Here is a 22,890-nt window from a genome sequence, read left to right on the forward strand (position 1 = left end):
AAACTTTTAGACACTGTGTACATCGTTGTAAACTTAATGGCAATGCTTGATCTAACCGATATAAAACTGCATCGTTGTTCTAACAATTTTACCACGATAACGCCAATAGATACGTTTAGTTAAAGCATTTAGCAATCTTTCTAAAATATCAGAACCTTTTACTGACTTATTAATGTTGTAGAACAAAAGTGCACAGTAATTATATACACTATTCAAAAGCCCAGACCAACACAGACAGAAATTAAGCAGGATGGACAGTGTGTTGGTTTTGTGAAAAATACTCACCGTGATGTGATACTGTCTCCAGATCTCTGGACAAGCCTAAATAGAGAAAAAGCACACACAAAATTTTATGAAGCATATGAAGAGATTTAAGTTTCTTTTTTTTTTTGAGTGGGATACTAAAGTCACAATAAGGAAGAAATATTTAGACACTATTCAATACACAGGCATAAAGAAGTGACAGCAGAATCAGTAGGAGTGAGAGAAATGCAAAAGGAAACTGAAAAGCAGACAGTGGGGCCATTTGTTTGATGCTTTTAGTCTCTTCCTCTGTCTCACACTAATTGTTTACCACTGATTTTTTAGCAACAGCCTGTTTCCCCTCTATGTGTCTGTGTCTCTGTAGCTAGTCACTCAAACAGTCTGTAAGTAAGGCAGTCAGTTGTTTTGTCCTGGTGTAACTAAAGCATTAACTCCGGGGCTTCGCTATGGTGTTCCGACATCCTTTCCCAAACGCTGCCACTTCCCACTGGGAAATTGAAAATGCCGCAGTTGCCGGAGGCAACAAGATTTATCTACTAACACACCTACTGAGTGAGAGAGACTAAATAAGAGAGTAGGGGAATCTCATTTGTTAGCTATGTTTTTATTTTTTTTTTGCTTACACTAAACATTTCCTATATAAACCTGCATTATATGTAAACTCACATAACATTACAAACCATTTCAGCCCGAAGTTCTTGTTTAAGACCTGTTCTTTGAAGCAGCCTGAAACGAATGGCAGACACTTGTCTGGCTTATTTTGTGCTGTTTAGATCTGAATAAAGACAAATTTGTATTTCAACAGCTGTATCTTCCATCACTCCTCATCTAGCTTGGTTTTTTCCCTCAACAACCCCCTACACCCACTCCCTCCCATTTGCTTTCTCCCTTCAGACCGCCGGGGTAGTGTGTTGTTGTCGGGGGCGACAGGCGAGGCAAGCGACACACTCGCGCTCCGTCAACCGTCTGTCTTTAATGAGAGACACAGAAAGGCCCAGGGGACAGAGACCTGACTCTCTTTCTCTCTCAAACACATACAGTATAATTTAGGAGTGTTAGGGAAAAAAAAGCTTTGCGTTCAAAGAAAAGGGTAATTACAATACTACACAACTTTGCACCTTGGCTTAGAGCTGAAAACAATATGCAAAGGAGGAGGTAAGAACAAGATGAAAATGAAAGGATCTGAACGAGCCGGTGAGAAAGAATTTGATAAGAAGTGGTGAGAAAGAGAGGAGGATAGAGAGAAAGAAAAAAATGATTATGTGTGTCCTGGTCTCCCCTCTCCCTCTGGTGTTCACCTGGTTACTCATCCATTACACAGAGCACAGTACATGACTGACGGAGAGAGAGCGAGTGAAAGTAAGAGAGAGGAGGAAAGAGAGGGGGAGAAAGCAAGGTAGGGGAGACACAGGCAGGCTCCTACATACTGACATGGTCTTCTATGGCATTAGTGTAAATGGGCAAGGTAATGAACGTTGCGATAGGATAATTGTCATTGATGGTCATTAGATTCACCCTTCAGTGCCAACACTCTAGAATGCACGCACGCACGCACACACACACACACAGACACACACACACACACACACACACACACACACACACACAAAGACCACAGCTGGAATATGCAGCATGGCAGAGACATAACTAAGCTGTAATTGCTGAAGTGTATCAATTAACGTGAACAGCAGCGTGTGTTGACCCCTGGTCACTCATTATTAGAGAGAAAAAAAATGCAGTGAGGGAGAAAGGGGTAAGGAGGGGGAAAAAAGGGAAAATAGTGAAAAAAAGGGGGTTTTGGAAAGGAAATACAAGTAGTTAGTCACATTTGTTGGTGCTTCTTAATGTGTATATTAAGTAAAAATAGATTTTTCAGAACACGTACATATTTTCCTGTAGTACTTCGTTCCTTTCCATTTACTGCTTCAGGTCCTAGAATAAGTTACATTTGCAGGAGTGTCCATCCTTTTCGATCACCATCTTCCTACATTAGCTTTAATGAGCACTTTAGTCACATACTACAGGTGTGCTGAGCCCTGATCTCCACCATGTTCACCAGCTATGGAATGAAAATAGCTATTGAAGTCAGGCCTTTTGCCTAGGGGATAAAAAGCCCGAGGCCAGTTTCCAAAATCTGGCGAAAACCCCTTCTGTGACGTGGAAGACGTTACAGAAACACATTACCTATATGTGTGTATACACACACACGCACACATGTATATTAATGATTAATGGCCCCACTGTCTGCTATATTTTTTTTTATACATATTTTTTATAATTGAACAGAACCTCAGAGCCCTCGCCTTTGCAAGTACTATAATGTAATAAAAGACAATGCTATACTCACATCGAAGAAGTGACCCCTCATGCTGCAGCGGTGACACTGCTTGTGCCAGTATGCTTTCTCACTGCAGGAGTTGTACTGGTGACCAGGTAGGCCACAGTTGTTGCAGTGTTTGTTGGGACATTCACTGACCAGGTGACCTGGAGTTCCACAGAGGAAGCAGGATAACAATTTCTGCATACACAAATACACACACAGACACACACACAGAAATAGACATAAGACTTTTTGTAGTTCTATGTACTTTATGCTGTATATGCTACTGTGCAGTGTGAGTGGAACTGACTTTGGGCTCGGGGCAGTTCTTGGAGAGGTGTCCAGTCTTGCTGCAGTTTCTACAGTGGATATTTTTGGCCGTATAGTATCTACTTGACACACGCTGCACCGCTATCCTGGCACTTCTGTCTTTGTTACTTATCTGAGCCTGAAACATTAAAACATCCAGTTTCGCGCTGTTAAAATCATCTTGTTGGTGTTGTGCAAATCAACCTGGGTGTCCATTAATATTATAATCCTTTTGTTCATGCAGTTACATAAGAGTGTACAATAACAGTAAAATAATATTTTAAGTCATGCAGGACTTATGACTTATACGAGTTATTTGAGCTCTCATTAAATAGAACAATATTTATCCAGGCATTTAGGAATTGCTACACTCACATGAATTAATGTGGTCCTGCAATTCATGAAGGTGATCATTTTTAGTTTTTATGTCAGATAACTTGTCAGTATGACAAAGCAATTCTACAGCACTACAGTCTGCATCTTACAAAATAACTCAACCATATATTCACATAATATTAGGATTTTTTACAAAACATACTATTACTCTTTTCCACCTACTTCCTTGTCCTTGTCAGAGACCAACCAGCTGTCCTCTTCTTCTTCTGGCATTAGAGACAAAATAAACATGAATTTAAAAATCTAGCCAATACTGCTGTATGTTCAGGCTCATAATTTTAATAAAGCTATAAATGAACTGCAGCTTTCTTGAACTGGAAAATATTCAGATTCAAATTATTCACATCAACCACACACATAAATACAAGAAAGGCAAACTAATCGAAATTAGATGATTTTAAAATAAGAGAAGATTAATGTTGCATATTAAGAATCCCTTAAGAACCCCAGTTCTGCAATACATGTATCATTGCACAGCAGGCCAAGCTGGACTTATAAGTTTCCGTAAGTAGGAAATAACTGTTTATAGAAGCATAAATCTACAGACAATAGAGGTGATTTTGGATTCAACAGCCTCTGTTATTTGAAGTGGCAAGATCTGGAAGCACTCGGCTCCATAGGAAAAACAACTTATAACAATTTCCAAACCTATTAGGAACTTTAAACCCTGAGGAGAAAGTTTCCTATAAGAGAACACACACTTGCACACATTGAAACTGACACAGCAGCAGCCCAGCACATCTGTATGAGAGTGGCACTAACAGCACCCTCAGGGAGACCACTGTATTCTCCTCAGACCCACACAACTGTAACTGACATCCAGAAATGGTAGTGTACACACAAACACACCCGGAAAAACACGGACACGTGTACTCGGCATAAATTATGTGCTGATAGCAGTGACCCACACAGGCTCACATGCTTTCACAAACGCATACAGACACACCCACGCATCAAGCCCCACGATTAGCTGGCTGACAGTCTTTAGCCTTTGGACAAACATACAGCCTTGAGCCATAATCAAATATCACATTCTCCTTAACACCTCTCTCTTTTCCTTTTTCTGATTCTCTCTATCCAGCCTCTTATCACTATTCTGCTCAGCTCTCCATCCTTTGCTTTTCTCTCTCTCTCTCTCTCTCTCTCCTTCTTTAGTGCCTCTCTTTCCCCTCTCTCCTTCTGGGGTGTGCAGCTGCAGAGGGAGGTTATCACCTCTCTTCCCTGTCAAACAAATTAAAATGGCTGCTGTTTGGATGAGGTTTCTTTCTGCCACGACCTTCACCTCCAAAAACACACATATGCACAAATGCAAGTAATTTGGTTATACCGCTGCAGTGTGGGAAGTTTGTGACTCTAATTTGGATGATTTTTACATTTGAACAGGATTCAAGGTTTTCTCTGGGTAGATTAATGTAGAAAGATGTAACCATTTAAATCTCCTCTAAATAGATGTTTCAATCTTTCACAGAGTCATGTCGGAACTGCACACTGTCAAGTTCTAAACGTGATGACAGACTGATGTGTGATATTGAATCAGTTTCATTACATAGGACTCATTATGCAAAAGTATTTTTGGATAGGTTTTTACTGATTTACATGAATTGAAACATAACATTTTCTCCTTGTTCCTTTTCCAGTGTTTTCAGAAATTCTACTGCAAAGTACCACGTATGGTGACAAACCTGAAACACCTGCACAAGATAAAAGCAACTTTTAAATTAACAGTCAAAGCAAAAAAATAAAAAAATTCTTTCACGCAGGGGGACAAGGAGAAGTATTTTCAAAGTATTTAGTTAGTTTTGGCTCTACTGTAGTTAAACAGACCTTTTAAAAGAGAAAGTTGTATGTCAGTGTGTGTGAGAATGATGTTCTCAGAGTAAACACAACACAGAACGTGTAAAGCTGACACCATGCCGTGTTGAAATTGTATTTATGTAAGCCAGATTGTGCCAACCCTGTGTGACTTTCTTTAATGATTCTGAAATGCATCGCCAAGGTGGGTCAGTGCTACTCCCATAGAGGGTCATTAGAAGAGTGCTGCTTTAGTTCATCTTCATAAAATTGAAAGATGTTTAAGATCCACTTTTTACAGGGAAAAATAAAATGTATGCCAAAGCAGTCTGAGCACATACCTCACAAGATGGCACCCCAGTCCTACTGTTAACTTAGTGTGATGTAACTTTACCTTCTTTCCTGATTAATCCAAAATGCATTTGACATGTATATGGACTACAAACCACAGTGTAACTAAAGCTGACTGTCAAATCTGTGGCTATTGTTGTGGTGTGTTTAATTAAGGCTTTAAATACCTTTTATTGGTCATATCACTGTTTTCAACTAAATTCTTCCCCATGTGTTTGTCAGTGCTTATACCGCATTGATGTTTTACTAGGATCAGAATCCTGTGTCAATGCATGTGTGTTGTTTCTCACTGTCACGCTAGAGTAAGACTTATTCTACTGTAGTTAGTTTTGGTTAGTTGAGTAGAGAGAAGTGAATGGGGGAACCTCTGCATTGCTCACCTACTGTGAACACACTGGGGGCCCCCATGTGATGTGCAGTTGTGTGTGTGTGTGCACGCATAGTTAGTGTTATTCAACAAACAGCTCAGAGTCAATAGGCAGCCCCCAAAAAAAGCCAAGAGTATAAAAGGTGTTTGTGTGTGTGTGTGTGTGTGTGTAGCAGTGTGAGTAGGCATTAGTGACTCAACGAAAGTCATTCCCAAAGCGTCTCCAGGGAGGACTCCCCAAACAAAGAGCAGGAAGCTTTCCCTTAATCTAAGGGCCCCCCCATCTCACCAACACACACGGATAAAGGGTGCAGCTCTTTGTCACGGCCGAGGAATCAAACACATTTTGGGGGGGCTGTTGTCTGTAAACTGGGTGAAAAAATGCTAATCAACCTTGAGGCCCTGTTCAAAACCAAACCATCAGAGCCGGTCGCTCCATCATGGCCCAACAGATCTTAAGGAGTCTGGAGCTGAATAAGCAGATGGCAGCAGTTTCACCAAGCAGCTGAACGGACTCGAGAGAGGCCTCCGCCATATTGACTGCAAATGTTCAAAAGATCTAATGATGAAACATTTTTTGCAGACATCTAAGAGGTCTAAATCCAAAGATCCCACAATAGAAATGGATGTGATCCCTCAGTAGGAAGTGGAGGAGGACCTTTATTAAATATGATAAAAACATGGACTCCAGATACTCAAACTTGGTCAAGCTGCTGAAAATCTTTATAAATCTTACTTAGAATTCCAGTTCTCCAAGGTCCACTAATTTCAATACTGTGGGACAACATGTGCATTATCACATCATTTTGTTGTCAAGGGAAATTCAACACATTGGTGTAGACGTGGGGGAGAAACACAGGACGGGATAGATCAGGGGGAAAGAAGGTGACAGATGCTACCTGTCTGTCTCATAGGTACCCTGATTACTAAGAGATGAGGAAGAGAGGGGAGGAGGCTGCGTGCCAGTTCATCAAATAGAACAAAACAGAGGAATTGTGTGTGTATTAAAGAGAGAGGGAGAGAGAGAGAGAGAGAGAGAGAGAGAGAGAGAGAGAGAGAGAGAGAGAGAGAGAGTGTGAGTGTGTGTGGATGCTTTGAATCTGTCCCTTCTACCGGTACGAACAGAATGGAAGTGTACGTGTGGCTAATGAACCGTGAACACCCAGCTCTCCTGGGGTGACACACACACACACACACACACACACAAAAGAAGGAAATATTAGGGGACCTCGTGCATCATCCTTATCATTGAACAAGGTCCATACAGGGTGTTTTAAATCTGATAACTCAAGGAGGACACTAAGAATGTCAAGACACACACTTTGTAGTGTGTAGTCTCTACAAGACAAGATCCCTCAACTGTAACCATTAACCAGTTCCTATTCCTCTGTTTGTGTGTGTGGGATTTACAAGCTGCTTTGTCCTCTCTCCTCACAACATCCCTCTTTCACTGTCCTGACGTTTAAAGCTGACTCATACTCTCTACATGCGTGTTTCTGCTATAGTTATGTCACTTTCCACACCTGTTAGGGTCCTTATAGACTCTGTGGATGTTTGTGTGCAGCCCAAAAATGTGTGTCCACATGGAGTGTCTGTAGTGCTAGTCTACTGACTGCTCATACGCTACACAAGTTGTGGAAATAGTTCGCTTCACACACCGAACCTTGTTAATGTTTATTTTCTGTCCCTGACACTGTTGACGTGAAGCTGTTACACAATTATTTTCTCTAATTTTTCATGTTGTTCAGTAACAACAGCTGTTCTTCTCTCATCTCTGTTTTTCTGAGCTGATCTCTGACTGTAGTATTAAGAGAAAGGTGTGTGTGTTTGCAGTGCGAGTATCCAAACGTCAGAGGGCAAACGGAAAGTAAGTAAACAGACATCCCAAACAATCCGCTCACTGCTGTTGACCTATCAACACAACTAACTTGGGTGCACACACACACACAAAGCACATAAGCACCCATGTAAAATGGGACAGAAAAAGAGGCCTTGATTCCCCAAATGGAGGTTATGTTTGATATTGAAGTGACAGTGCTGGATTAGCAACACTATACATACACAACAGTGAGGGTGGGTGGGCAGTGTGTGTGTGTGTGTGTGTGTGTGTGTGTGTGTGTGTGTGTGTGTGTGTGTGTGTGTGTGCACACGAAAAGAAAGGCTTTCTTACCCTGTGCAAGGATAAACACACCAAAAGGTTGGCTAATTCAGACACGCACAGGCGCAGCTTTTCTCTAACTCTGCTCTTTTGTGTTACAGAAAAGTCTGGCCGAGGGTGTAAAACACAATGGGAAAGAGAGCTGGAGAACAAGTGAAATGAACAAGAACAGTGAGAGGAGAAGAGAGGAGAGGAAGCTGAAAATGCATGGGCATGGGCCATGGAGCACATTACAACATTACAAAAGAGAAGCTGGCTGGATTTCAAGCCCACCGGACAGCAAACAGCATCCAGGTAGAGGAGGGCCAAGTGTTTGTGGAGGAGTGGGGGCACATTAGGTGGAGAACATGAAATGATTTGCAGACCAACAAGAGATAGACACTGTGTGTGTGAATGTGAATGTGCGCAAATGTTTGTCACACAGGACATAAACTAAAGGGCAGGAGAGGCCCATTTGAAATTGAAGCAGGAGATTTTATTTGGATTGATTGATTGATAATTTACAGGGGAAATTCCTTTACAATTCCGCTCAGAGATTTAAGTCTATGCTCTCATTGGCATTAGGTGGGAAAATTTTGCATATGAATGAAAATATGATGACCATTGTACTGCTGTAACAAATCTTCGTGATGAGCAGATTCATTCAAGATTTAATGTTTAACACTTTGATTGATCTTAAGTTTTTGAGGCTTTAGAACAGGGGTCACCAATCTTTCTGAAACTGCGAGCTACTTCTTGGGTACCGATTAATGTGAATGGCTACCAGTTTAATACGCACTTTTGAAATGACAAATTTGCTCAATTTACTGTTAATTATGTTATTATTAATAATTAAATTATTATGTTCTGTGAAGACACAGATAATGTTAATGATTTCTCACAATAACTATCAAATGTGAGGTAAAAAAAAATAGTATCAAAAAAATTAGATGCAACTCATTGGTAAGTGGCGCTATGGTGAGCTATTTTTAGAACAGGCCCGCGGGCTACTCATGTGGTCCTTGCGGGCTACCAACATTGATTGATGTTGGTGACCCCTGCCTTAGAGCCAATATTAAGTGCTCTTTCTCTTCATATAGTTTTGCACAAGCCTAAAATTAGACCAAATACACCACATACTTGAATCTTAACACAACTGGCACTGACAAATTTGAGGTTTGACGTGAACACAGACTCAAAATTAGATTTTGACGATTTATTTCATCGATTACTGGCATAACATTGCAAGGCTACAAAATTGTCCTTCATTTTTGGGCAACAACATATGACCACAAAAACCTAGTCAATACACTACCTTCGTCCAACATCCAAACAGTAAGATCTTATCCTTCCAAGTTTCCAAAAAGGAATATTCTGATCTTTTTGTGTTGTGGTGATAATTTAGAGAAGCTATTCTCTAAACTATTGTCTAAATAGATTATAAACCAACAAGAAATCAAGTTTAGTGGGTGTAAACCTAATACAATACCTTACCATACAAATACATCTAAGTAAATATTAAAAAGAAAGACAAAAAGATGTTTTATGATCAGTAATTTACATTTTTCTCCATTGCAGCTGGTGAAAAAGCAGAACACAAGCAGATGCCATCATACTGGTCCCTGTTGAATCTGTCTTGTGTGCAGCCATCACATATTTCATCGCAGCCTCTCTGATTATCCCCCCCCCCCCCCCCCGTGACATGCTGCATGTTCACCCCCTGCCAGCCTTTGCCACCTCCTCCCTTCCCCTTCACCCCCTCCTGCACCACATTGGCAGCCAGGGCAGGGCAGGTGGCCAAACCTGTCAGTCAAAGCACCCTCGCCACGCGGCAACACCACAGACACCAATTACCACGCAGCAGGGGCGCGGCCTGGCAAACGCATGGCAACCACATGGTCCAATCAGGGTACACAACAACAGGGACCAGAGAAGGCCAAGATGTGTGTGTGTGTGTGTGTGTGTGTGTGTGTGTGTGTGTGTGTGTGTGTGTGTGTGTATGTGTGTGTGTGTCATAACCATGTTCAAGTTATCCAAAATCGAGCCACTGCAAATCCATGGGTTTGACAGCAGACAGGTAGTCAGTGTGCCTTTTTAATATCCGTTAGCTGTCTATTTAGTGAAGACCTTTAATTCAAATTCATAATGTGTCTCCATCTATCTGCTAATCAGAATGGTTCTTAATAAACAGTTCTGACTCATGACCAGTTCTGCTGGTCTCACTAATCATGCATCTAGGTTTCAAAGAGGAACTGAAATAAAATAAAATTGAAATAATTCTGAATCTGCTTGGATGGTTTGGGCCTCTGACACAATACAGGAGTACAATCCAAAAAGTACAGGTTCGCCCTTGTGTGTGTGTATGTTTCCCTAACAATAAAAATAGTGGTTTTACAGTCATAAAGATCAAATGATGACTCAACATAAAATTATATCAGTGACTCAGACTTTGACTTCAATAGTTTTGAACCTGGAGATTACAGAAACTGATTTAGGGGTTGTTGGTAATTTTGTTGAAAAGAAAAGTCCGACCCTTTAAAGCAAACCTCCTTATTGGAATAAATATTGTTTGGATACACAAAGGTAATACAACCTATATCATATTGCAAAAGTTTTATATATTTTTTTTAATTTATAATTTTTAAAATCCAAGATGACAAAGTAAATTTGATAACTACTTGATAAATTGATCAGTCAAGGGATGTAGGGATATTTTTTTAGTAGCAAACATTACCTAGTTCAGAGTGTTAGCAAACTGTGCTGGGCATTTTGTTATCCCACCAATAATGAAAATAAACATTAGTTGCAATACTCATTTACCATTTTACAGGCTACAATGGGCCACTATAAGAAAGTGCACTATATGTTTTATTCTAGGGAAAGTCAGTTTAGATGTTTAACTTCAAGTTGAATAAAAGAATAGTATACTAGTCAACAAGTGTTTGTATTATACTTGTGTAAACCAACAAATACAATTTTGCTAATAAAACTGACCAAATTATTTCAGATGCCCCTTTTGTTACTGCTGGCAAAACCCAGTAAAACACCAGCACACAATGTCTGTGAGGGGCAAATATATTTTAATAAAACCAGTGAGTTGCAACCTCAATTTCATTTTGATGAATTTCCTCCTGCGGGAGTGAGCCAGGCAGTGGGCGGGAGGGCGGAAAGGGAGGAGAGTGCGAGAGAGAAGTCGGGTGATGGGGGCTGGGAGGCAGATAGAATTTTCATGATTGTTATTTTTGTTATTATACAGCGAAAGAAAGGGGGGAGAGAATGGGGAGATAAACGGCGTTGGTTAATCTGAGGCATTTTGCAGAGCGTTCCATTATCGGGCAGGTTGGGCACGTCGAGGGGGTTATTTTTTCGAGGGATCTCTGGCCCCGGTAATTAAGCTCCATTCACCAGGCTCTGTTCGCCAAATTAAAAATTTGTCATTAAGTGGAATTTACCATAATGCCTTTTTATCTGCTGGCGCTTCGGCATGCGTGCGTATGTGTGTGTATATGTGTGTTAGGGGGAAGAGGAGTGGCAACAGCAGAGGGCAACCAATAAGGGGTGACTCTGTGGTCACACACACATAAAAACACATATGAATGCCCACATGCACACATGTATTGAAGAGAGAGGGCAAATTGAAAAACTGAAATAATCCCAGACAGAAGCACACATTTGCATAAGCAAACAACACACACACTTTCAATCCTTCAAATCCACAGCCTTTGGGGTAATTAAATAACGGTGCTTTAAAGTTAAAATTTAGATTTGTCTTTTTCCATCCAGTGCGCGCGCGCACACACACACACACACACACACACAGAACAGTTGGCCACAGTGTGTTATAGTCTTCATCGTGAGAGATAGCCCTCAGTGGGCAGGCTACATTGGAGAGAGTGAATGATTGAAGAGCAGAATCTCTGTCTCTATAGGTTTTATAAAACAATACAATTATTAGTCTTTAATTAGAGCAGTCCCTCTGTGGGACAGAGGACAGACAAAGAACAATGGGGGATTAGAAGAGGAGCTCCTAATATGGCTCTTTTATCACTTCATTCAAATACAGTTTATAAATGCATCCAGCTGTCCTTTTTACCCAGCACATTTGAAGGTTTGTGATAGATTTAGGAGAGAATAGGAACAAAACACTTACAGCTGAAACTGCTTTTTTTTAAAAAAAAAAACAATCTTTACTTATTTTATTATATCTCAAAAACAATGGGATGCTGTGGTGACCTAGAAGTTTAAGGTTGTCTCAATCCAAGTGAAATGTGGGCTATACTGCATCACTCTGCCTTTATTCTTACCTCTCTAAAATAACTTATGATGAGTAATGACTCAAACTGAAGCCACTGGTTCCATACCATCAGTGGTGACTTTAGGAGAAACTTCGGCAGTATTGACAAAATTTTCTTCTGTCTGTCAGGGAAAACACTTCCTCCACACTCCACACTCTTCCAAATGCTATCAACGAGCAAAGGTGGCAGAACAAGGCCTAAATAATCAAAAGGAGTTCTGGAGGGAGGAGAGGAAGAGCAGAGAAGAAGATGGTGCAAAGGAAAGAGATGGAAGCGAAGAGGAAGAGGGGGGCAGACAGATGGCACAGGTTATGCCTGGCTGAAAGGGGCATGATGGGAGGAGGCTACTGTGGGTGTGTAATGGGGAAAACACCATGTTTTGCCATCAATCTTTTCCACATGCACTGCTCATCTTTAAGACCCCCCCCCCCAATCTGTTTTTTAAGGTATGCCTTAATTTCCCATGATTCTTTATTTATATACCCCAAACGTGAATAAAATCTATATTGAAAAATTTCTGATTTCTCCTTTAATATCAAATCCAGATCTCACCTCAGTTGATTTCCAATTGGCTGAGTATTCAGTGATGAACAAAATAATTAGGTCTTTCTGTATCTGAGTGACAGATAAATCCTAGTTAAGGTAAACTACATATAAAAGTTGAACAACACACTGTCAAAATCTGTACATGTGTGTGCATCTTCAAAATTGAGCACAGGGAGGAATGGCAGGGCGAGAGTAGAGGGAGATAGGGGGCCTTATTTACTGTCGTTTAATTTGCTCCCCTCTGCTCCGTCCATCCCTTGGTTTTTCTGACAGGTAATAAAAAGCAGGAGCTTTCCTGACAAGCCCATTTGAATTTGGATTGAATAATATAACTGTGGGGTTTCCCACACAACACTCTGACCAAGCGTGCAATAGCGCACAGACACTGGCAGCCCCACCGTCTGCCAGGGTGAAAGTTTTGTAAGCGTGTCTTTGCACATGTGTCCAAGGAGCTCATCACTGCAGGCATGCACATGCACACAAACACACACACACTTACGTCATGGTAGTTAATGCAACAACAATAATGAATTCATGCAACTAGACACAATGCCACTCCCATATGCCAATTTCCAAATCTCTGATTGATCTTGCCTTTTTCCCTTCCACTCCCTCTTCCCTTGTCTACTATCAAGATGCCTTCATGCCACCTTCTCTTCCTGGCTTACCTCAGCCAGCACTCACCCTCCCTTCTTTACTCCCTCTATCCCTCCCTCACCCTCTCGATAGCTGCTGAAATCCCATTCCCCGTGGGGCAAGCTAAATTGAATTGGCGTGTTTATATGAACAACAGGGCCGTTGCTTTAATATACCTTAGAGTTTATGCCTAAAGCCTCCCTGCTAATACCGCTGGAGCTTCCAGCCCTCACTCAACACACATCGCTTTCATGGAAGTTACAAGAGGCAGAATAGCAAGGGAGGAGAATGGAGAGATACTCTGGGAGTGTGGTTGTGTCTGTAAGCAAGAGGAAGAAAGAGAGGAAGAGGTGAGAATCCTGTTAATAGATCTTAACAAGTTATCTCTCTGTTTTATCACACCTCTTTAAGATCATCCTACAGCATTCCCTCTCTAGAAACCAGCACACACATTCATCAGATCCCTCCAATGTGGAGTGTGAATGGAAAGAAAAGGGGAGAGACAGAGAGGGAGGAAGATTTTTTTAGATTAGTGGGTAATGCTGAATAAATATCCGGAGATTTGGTTGAGGGAGTCGGTCATGCTCGTCGACTTGCAAACATCCTCCATTTTCTCTCTGTCTCCCCCTCCTCTTCTCTCTGTCTCCCCCCTTTTTTCTTTCTTTTCTTTTCCTCCCCTGTACCCTTTTGGTCCAGAGTCAGCCCACAATAGGTCCACAACACAAAGGAGAGAAACAGGCTTGAGACACTCAACCCAATTACTATTGATCAGTCTGCACTCAGAGGACAGATATGTGTTGCACCTGTGCACGCACGCACTTATATACGTACATGCTGGACAACACAAACACACAAACATACACATGTACAGCATATCTTATATGGTCGGGTTATTTGTCCATTTGTCTTTTTATTCTGTGACACAGGATTCTTTAAAAAAAAAAAATTATGTAACACTATTCCAGGCAACATCATGACATTTATTGCTGCAATCTGTGTATCAGAAATAGCAAGCTATAACAGCACACAAGTTTCTAGCTTAACCATTAAACAATTTAGACAAAAGACAGAAGTCAAAAGTCAGAGAAAAAGAAAATCTAACAAATCAAGCTTGTGTGGTGGTTTTTTGTTGTCTATAGGAATTTTAATAAATTGAAAAAATAATTTAGTGCTGACAGATTTTTGTGATATATATTTACATTGTTACTTTACAGTTTTAAAACTTAAACAACGAATCTTCATTTGACCCAGATTCTCTTTAATACAGAGATTGTCTTTTGTTTAGGTACCTAAAAAATCTTTTCATATTGCCCACTATATAGTAGGGTCTTTACTAGTATAATGGGTTTTTGAAGATTTTATATTAAACAATTATAATAAATTCTATAATCATGATAAATACGATTTACTGCTGATTGGAATATATTTAGTAGTCACAGAAATTCAGAAACCCTCCTTAGATCAAACCTGGACTGTACATTAAAAATTATTTCAACCAGTTTCTCCAATCAAATATAGTTATTATAAAGTTTTATATAGTTAATATAAATATTAGTATATAGTTATATTGGTTTATACATATTGTTAAGAATTAGAACCTGATCCACAAAGTAAATACATAAAATACAATAAAATTAAAAACTATCATCAGTATGTAAGGATTGCCTTAAAAACAAAGACCTTCTTTGTAAAGATGTCTAGCCAAACCCTGCAAAAGTTTGCAAATACCTGCTTGTAGGTATATGTGCGCACACTTGCACACACAAAATTAGTCTCACATTAAGAGTGTGATGAACTCTACATGTTGTCTGGAAGCCTGCACCAAAATATCAATGACTAAACTCCCCAATGAGCTGGTAACTATCTCTTTTCCTCTGATTTTATCCTCAATAATTAATTTTCTCTCCCAATGCTGACTTCGGCGTTATCGGTCGCTTGCTGCAAGAATCTCAGCATTTCATTTACCCTTAATCCCCCGGATAAAGGGGCAGCCTAGGTGTGCTAATGCACAGGCATGTGTGCACACAGAAACACGTGCACTAGCAAAGACTCAAACCTCATTCACAGACATACAATGTTATAAACCTGGTACACAAATGTGGAAGGAGAGCTAATCATACAGAAGCTGGTCCATTTTGCCCCAACTGATAATCACCATTTAGACACATAAAGCCTCTCTATTGAAAGTCTGAATATGCCCAATATGGGCACAATGTTCCCGGTCAGCTGTATGCCCTCTCAAACAAATCCCACATACAAGCTGGATTAGCACAGGCAGGCCTATATCATGAACCCTGACCTTGCAAACCTGGCATAGCAACAGCCGCGTAGCCAGGGCTTGGTCTCGTAAAAAAGGATGGTTGGAAATGGGAGCGGCGAAGAGGTGGGATGGATGGAGGAAGGGGTGGCACTAAAAGGTTATAAAAAGAAAGGCAGAAGTGTGGATGTGTATACACGCTGATGTTGAATCTCTGATGCCTAGTCTGCTCATTTCAACAATGGTCATATACATGTATTTTTTTAATATTCAAGGGTTTCAGAAACGAGTCACATCTTAGTATGAATGTATGTGTTAGTCTGTTGTGTAGTGCCAGTTTTCAAAGGGTATGTGGCCAAATAAACACCAACCTGGGAAGGGTTACTATAGGCTGTGAGAATTCCTCAACAGCTTGTATTTTAGCAATTTCAGTAATTTTTGTAAAGCACTCAACTTAGTAAGTCATCAATCTTATTCCTATAAATAAATCACCATCAAAATTTACTGTACTTAGTACCTTTTTCTAATAAGGGCATTTTTACCGTTCTGCTGTCCTACAGAGAAGAAACTGTTGCACAGTGGCACTGCCTCCCATGACAAAAGCCAAGTGTTATGCACGTTCAACCACGTTCAATCCTAATTAACGCTTCACTGAAGTTAAGGTGTGGTGGAAAGCTTGTGCACGTCACAAATTTAAGCGCAGATATAGAGCATTGAAAAGCACATATCAGTGAAATAAGTCAGAATACAAATCGAGAAAAAGGCAACAACATCAGCATAGAAGAAGAAAGAAAAAAATGAAGAGAAAGTGAGTAAGAGAGAAAGAAAAAGACAGGAGGAAGAGGGTGATGAGTGCCAGCTAGGCCAGACCAGGCCCAGCTGGTCTCTGTCTGACGAGTGCCTTAATTAAGAGACATGGGGAGAAGACTTGGAATGGCCACATACACACTGCCAGGAGCCTCTGGAGAGGAAACTGCTAAACAGGCACACTTGTGTGTGTGTCTTTGTGGTACACTGCCAAGAATCACACTCACACAGCCATCCTCTGGGACACTGTGAAAAACACTGCCCGGCTATTATTAGGCAACCCTTTGCATAGCCGAGCAAGTGCACTAACCCTATATGCGTGTCTTTGTGTGTGTTTTGTCTTCTCTCTCTTATCCTGTTGACTGTTAAACTGAACTTCTGATTCCAAAACAGCTCTCACTGCTGCCCGCAGTAGACGAAAGGCACCACAGGGGGGTGGGGATGTGGGTTGAAGAAGGGTGATTTTGTGGATCCATGACTGCCTTTGCCCCCCTCCACTCACACACACACACACACACACCTTGTCTCACCCACCCCACTTGCCCCACATCAGAAAAATGTATTAATATTAATACTCATCCCTCCAGCCCCTTGCCCTCAACTCCTCCATCACCAACAAAAAAAATATCACCACCCTAGGCTACCAGTTAATAAAGCCCTCTCAACAACCCCTCCCTGCTCAAAAACCAAGGGAAGACAATGAGGGGAAAGTTCTTCGGCCAAATAAAAGAACAGAAATGAATACAGTCCCAGGTGACCTCCCTCTGTCCCACTGTCACCCCCATGATAATTTGATTTCCTATTAAGTGATTGCTTAATTATAATGATTATTATTGGTAATTGTAATTTTTTTTCTCCCTCCACCACTCTCCTCTCTGTCACTTCCCTCATCTCTCTCTCTTCAGGTCTGCTTAAAGGACCAGACATGTGGCACAAAAAAAAAAAAAAAGCACAGGGGACCAAAAATTTGGTTGAGGATGATCAGCGCAAACAGAAAAGCACTTGGCAACACTACAATTTAAAATCCCACTGTATTCTTACACACGCTGCCAACAAGAACATACAATGTAGGATTAAGGTGTTGAGGCTTAGAAGTTTTATTTAATCATACATGAGTGTGTTTTTCATGTGTGTATTCGTCTAGATGTCTTATCCTGTAGCTTGAGGGCACAATGTCTGCTGCAAGTCTCAGAAGAAAAGAGATTCTTGCTCTCAATGGGATATCCTGTTTAAATAAAGGTTAAAGTAGTAGACAGGGATTCCCTATTCTACCCACCCAGCCCACTCCTCTATACACAAACACATATTCACATTAAAACTACAGTAGGGACCCTCTGGTCTCCAGTTTATTACTCCTTCCTCCAGGCTACAGTTTCTACAAAAGGGAGGTTGTGTGCGTCTGCAATAATAGAAATCTGAAACTCATCCTGACACTTTTTTCAATGAACCTGGCAGAAACAAACAAACAACAACAACAAAAAAACAGAAAATCAAAACCACAATTTACAAGCGCCACATAAAAACAGTACTGTGCTGAAAACTACATTTAATGTCACATTCTCTCTCTATTCGGAACTAAAGACGGTGAAACTTCGTTCCAGTGGGCCAGGGCACGGTTATTGGGCTCACCTCAGGCGTGGTGAAGCTGACACCGGCTCTCTCTCACGCACACACTTTTGTCTTTAGATGCACACACCTTCACACTCCAAAACACACACACACACACACACACACACCACCCAATCCCACATCACACCTTCACTTTCACTCTAAAATTCTCATTTCCAGAACACAAAATATTAAACTATCACAGTCCATAATAAATATCTTTAACCAGTGTCTTCTCTACTGTAATAAACCACTGGCGAAAAATAAGACACATGTAAATAGACTCAAGTTTAAAATCTAAATTCCCTCTGTCGGTTTTTAAGAAATCTAAATATGAGCTCAATACGTTTGATGAGATCATATAAAGTACTCTCTACTAGATTATATTTAACTGCTGACCCTCACTTGCTGTGAAGAACAAACAGTGAACATTAATACAAATGAGCACCTGCAGCCGCAACCGCAGAAGTCTGTGGGTGTTTTTTAGTCAAAGTTTCCAGGAAAAAATAGAGAAATTTTCATAGATTATTTTGACAAAGATTACTTTCAGACAGGATGGCTTGTGCCTTCCAGATGCAGATAAAGGTGGTATAAATAAACTCTACATAACAGGCCAAAAGAAACCTAAGACATTCTGCACCACAGAAGAAGAGGCACAGCTAAAATAAAATTTACTACTAATAATAATTCTTCTGTATGAAGAAAATATCACAAAAATAATGAATCCATAAAACCTTTACAAAAATGTATTTATACTCTTAAAATTATTATTAACTATTATTATTTTTGCCAATATCAAATTTGACCAGAAACATGAACCAAAGTCTGATGTCAATCCAATGTGCACAAATTTATTTTATAATCAATCCATCATCCATCAACACTGTGACAATGCAAAGTGCATCAATTTAAAGCCTCAAACAAACCGTTTCAAATGTGGCCAACACGTTATGAATCTGAAAGAGCTCACAAGATAAACAGCTGTTTTGTTTAACACGAGTTTGACATAGAAACCAGAGATGTGGTTTTGAATGGAGCCATACCAGAACAAGTGTTCGAGGTCAAGAAGGTTAGCCTGTAGAACCATCAGCTACACCCAGACAAGAATGACAGACAGCACCGGATGTCAGTGTGTGCAGACAGAGATCCAGCCGTGTTTGAGCCACTCTGAGATCTTAGCCTGGAGACCGACAGCAATACTATGGCCGATCCTTTTCAAGACCTGTCTCATACACTTTACCTAACCCACTCTCATCTCTCTCTCCCTCTGACTGATGCTGACCTCTGTGTTCCATCCTTCCAAACAAATTTCCTTGGTTTTAAAAATCAAGTGATTTTTCATTTTCCTCTTGATTTGGCCTAATTTTCTAATGCCTTCTTCCCTTTGTTCACTTGTAATGTTCCTCAGTTTTTGCAAACACACTGGGGGTACTACAGGGCCTGTGTCTAAGATAAAAGAAAGGACAAGGACAAACAAGAAAAAGAATGTATAGAAGAATACATTTACTAAAACTTCATGAGTGTGCATACCTATTATAATTGAAAGCAAAGTTTCACAGGAACCTTGTCTGTAATCTCACACTAAGTACATGCAAGTCATTCTGTAAAATACTCAAAGCCAAGCAGTTACATTATAGTCACTGTTTTCTGTGTCAGCAAATGCCATCTGCTACTAAATAAAATCATCTTTGTCTCTAAAAAGCAAAAACCAATCTGTACAAAAGCAAATAATGAAATAAAGACCAAATTTTAAATTTATTTTCAACAAGATAATAAGTTGACCACTCAATAGTAATGATAAAAAACATGACCAAGGTTGTCACCAAAAAAAGACAATTTTAAAAAGACTTTTTAAATTAAGGAAACTGCAGTATTATTTACCAGATTACAGTTCTTATCTGATTTAAGTGGCCGTCGTGTCAAATGGTTGTTCATTTAAAAGCTTTATGTAGACAAATTCACCTGGCTTTCAACTGAATTTGTACAATTTATTTTGCATACACTAATATTAGGCCCACACAGTAGTGTCATAAAATTTGCATATCTTCTGTAAAAACTGGATAATACAAGTCAAAATATGGCACAGCGATTTCACGATGTGCATGTGTGTGTGTGCCTGTTCAAACACACTGTGTGGTAGCGTGGGTGTGGCGTTACACCTCGTGTGGCACTGGGCAGCCAAGATAAGAGCTGATCCTATCCATGCCTCCCTTCTGCTGTGCCGCCCGCCCACCCACACACCCATAACACACACACACCCCTACTTCGGTACCCAACATGCCACTGTATCATTTTATAATACTGATGCCATGAACATAAACATACTTATTATCAGAGCCACAAACACCAACAACAAAAACAGATGCAAACTAAATCTATATTTCACTTTGTTTTTACTGTATACTGGAAAACGATACACACTTTAAAGCAAACAAAGGTTAACTGAGGTCTTTGAATTTCAACTGAGAAGTGTGTCTCACTCACACACACAAAAAGAGAAAATGTTAGATTGAGACTGTAATATTTTTCTTAGGGCTAGTTGTAGAGTAGAGTAGAGAAGAGCTTACCTTCCTTCTAAGTGTGATAAAGAGAGCTAACCTTTAAGACTTCCAGTGAAATACACACACATTCAAACCCAGTGTGATGTGATCGGCCACCCTGATAGCGAGCCAGAGCTGGCTCTAAGCCTCAAACTAAGTTTGGTGTGCAATGACCAAGACCAAAGGGACCACAAAAAAAAAAAAAAAAAGCAGAGAAAGAGAACTTGGGGAACAAGCATAGAGGGAAAAGAAGTGTGACCACTGAGTGAAGTTTAACCACTTATGATTCAAGTTTAGGTTCACCACACCCCGCCTACACCCGAGATTTATTCACGGGCATGTACACGCACATTCATAGAGGGTGAGGCACTGAGCTGGATTTTTGGAAGCACAGTTTTTTCTCTCATGTTCCATCTGGCTGCTGCAGCATGGCTGCCGGACAAGCAGACGACCCTCACTCATCCCCCTTTTTCTACTATTTTTTCTCTTTTCCGTATCCACTGTCCCCAAAGATCCACCTACCGACAGCTGCCCCTTACAGCCAGGTGACAGATAGCCACTTAGGCTGTGTGTGTCCATGTATTTGGTAAAAACTACATGTGAGGGAGAGAAAAAAGATTAGACTGTAAAGTTATGTGAACATGTGACACTTGCAAGTAATACAAAATGAGAAAGAGGATGAAAGGATTCAATTTCTGTAGGTGAGAGGGGCAGGCAAAGTGTAGTGAATGTGATTTGATGGTGTTGCTGAGATGTGGCTTAGGCGTACAAATACTATTAGTCACTGTTGTGCAAACCTGTTACTCACACACAGATACACACAAATGTGAAAAGACAAGCTAGGTACCCAGACTACAGAAGGCAACATGCAGCATGGCCTTTAAAAACAGAAATCAATCTTTATATGTATCCAATGCCTATGGGTTATGGATATAATGGGTACTTTACTCATAAAAACTCAACCAGCCATATCTCATTAACCTAAAATTGCAGAAAATATGAAATAAATTCCCATAAAAAGAAAAAAAGTCACTTTACAATCTAGTTTTAAATAGTATTAAAGCTACAGAAGTAGAGACGTGGAGAACTGCATTCCAGCTTCAAACCCTCAGCTAAGGGTACACAGTACGTACTATATAAACAAAATGTCCATCAACTGTGTAAGTTTGTGCTTTGCATTTATGAGGCACTTTACTCTTTTGCAAAAACTGCAATACCACTGCCAATTAAATTTTACATGGAGGAAAATGTTTTAAAAATTGCTTTTTGTATTTGGAAAAAAACATTTTAACAAATGCATTATTACTTCTGTTCTTGTATTCATTTAGGTGAATTTCTTAGATAGAGGTGGTCTTTTGTTTCAGACAAGGTGGCTCACTTCTGTTACAGTCAAAGACCCTGCTTTACATTTTCTAAAACTCACTTATTGTTACCAAATTCCTCTTTCTACACTGTAACTCTCAGTTAGTCAGACAAGCTCAGAAATACAGTATATCAGTTAACATTTTGTGTTCTTGGGAACATTTACAGCAGCAGGACTGACACAAATTAAATATCAACATAGTCATAGTGTTTTGAGAGTGGAGCTCTATGGCAGAGAGGACTAAGGTGCAATAAGACTTTCATTGATCTTTCAATTCATTGTTGACTTTAGTCACATTCATGACATCACAATATATGTTTTCTCACTTTCCAAGTGTGAAAACACAACATAATCTAAACCCCTGATATTAACTGTGTAGGATAGAATTGGGGTACAGCTCAAAACTATTGAAGCTCGTCCTTAAAATTTCCTCGCCTTCATTTCCCTTTTTTTGGCCAAACCCTCCCCCAACCCTCCCACTTTAAGACCCTTTCCACACCACACCCATGGCCCCCCATGTGCAGACATGAGGTCAAGCTCCAAAGATCACAGAGAGAAGCCAGACGAGAAAGCCATGGAGAGAAAGAGAAACAGAGACCTAAAATCCTCCTTTCCTCCCAAAAACAGGTCAAAAGCTTGAGCCTTCCCACCAGCACCAGGCCCCCTCTTTTACCACAGTTGTGTGTAGAGGAGGCAGTGAGCACTCTTGCAGAAACACCAGTCCAGGGAAATTCAAATGAGGAAGAAATGGTGAGAGACAGAGAAAGAGACAGAGAGACAGAGAGACAGAGAGAGAGAGAGAGAGTGAGTGAGTGAGTGAGTGAGTGAGTGAGTGAGTGAGTGAGTGAGTGAGTGAGTGAGTGAGTGAGTGAGTGAGAGAGAGAGAGAGAGTGAGAGAGAGAG

General features: G+C 40.4%; 1 protein-coding gene across 3 annotated transcripts in view; it reads right to left on the bottom strand.

Moving 5' to 3' along the window:
• Positions 1-22,890, bottom strand: part of zcchc7 (zinc finger, CCHC domain containing 7) — a 42,809-nt gene that overhangs the window by 14,539 nt on the left and 5,380 nt on the right. For all 3 annotated transcript variants that reach the window (XM_067498189.1, XM_067498188.1, XM_067498190.1), the window contains exons 5-8: positions 3,452-3,495; positions 2,895-3,032; positions 2,612-2,782; positions 286-321 (exon numbers count right to left, since the gene is read on the bottom strand). In XM_067498189.1, the coding sequence (XP_067354290.1) occupies positions 286-321; positions 2,612-2,782; positions 2,895-3,032; positions 3,452-3,495 (389 nt within the window). The remainder of the gene's footprint in view (positions 1-285; positions 322-2,611; positions 2,783-2,894; positions 3,033-3,451; positions 3,496-22,890) is intronic.

The sequence above is a fragment of the Channa argus genome, chromosome 3 (genome assembly GCF_033026475.1).
Source record: "Channa argus isolate prfri chromosome 3, Channa argus male v1.0, whole genome shotgun sequence".
NCBI lineage: Eukaryota > Metazoa > Chordata > Actinopteri > Anabantiformes > Channidae > Channa > Channa argus.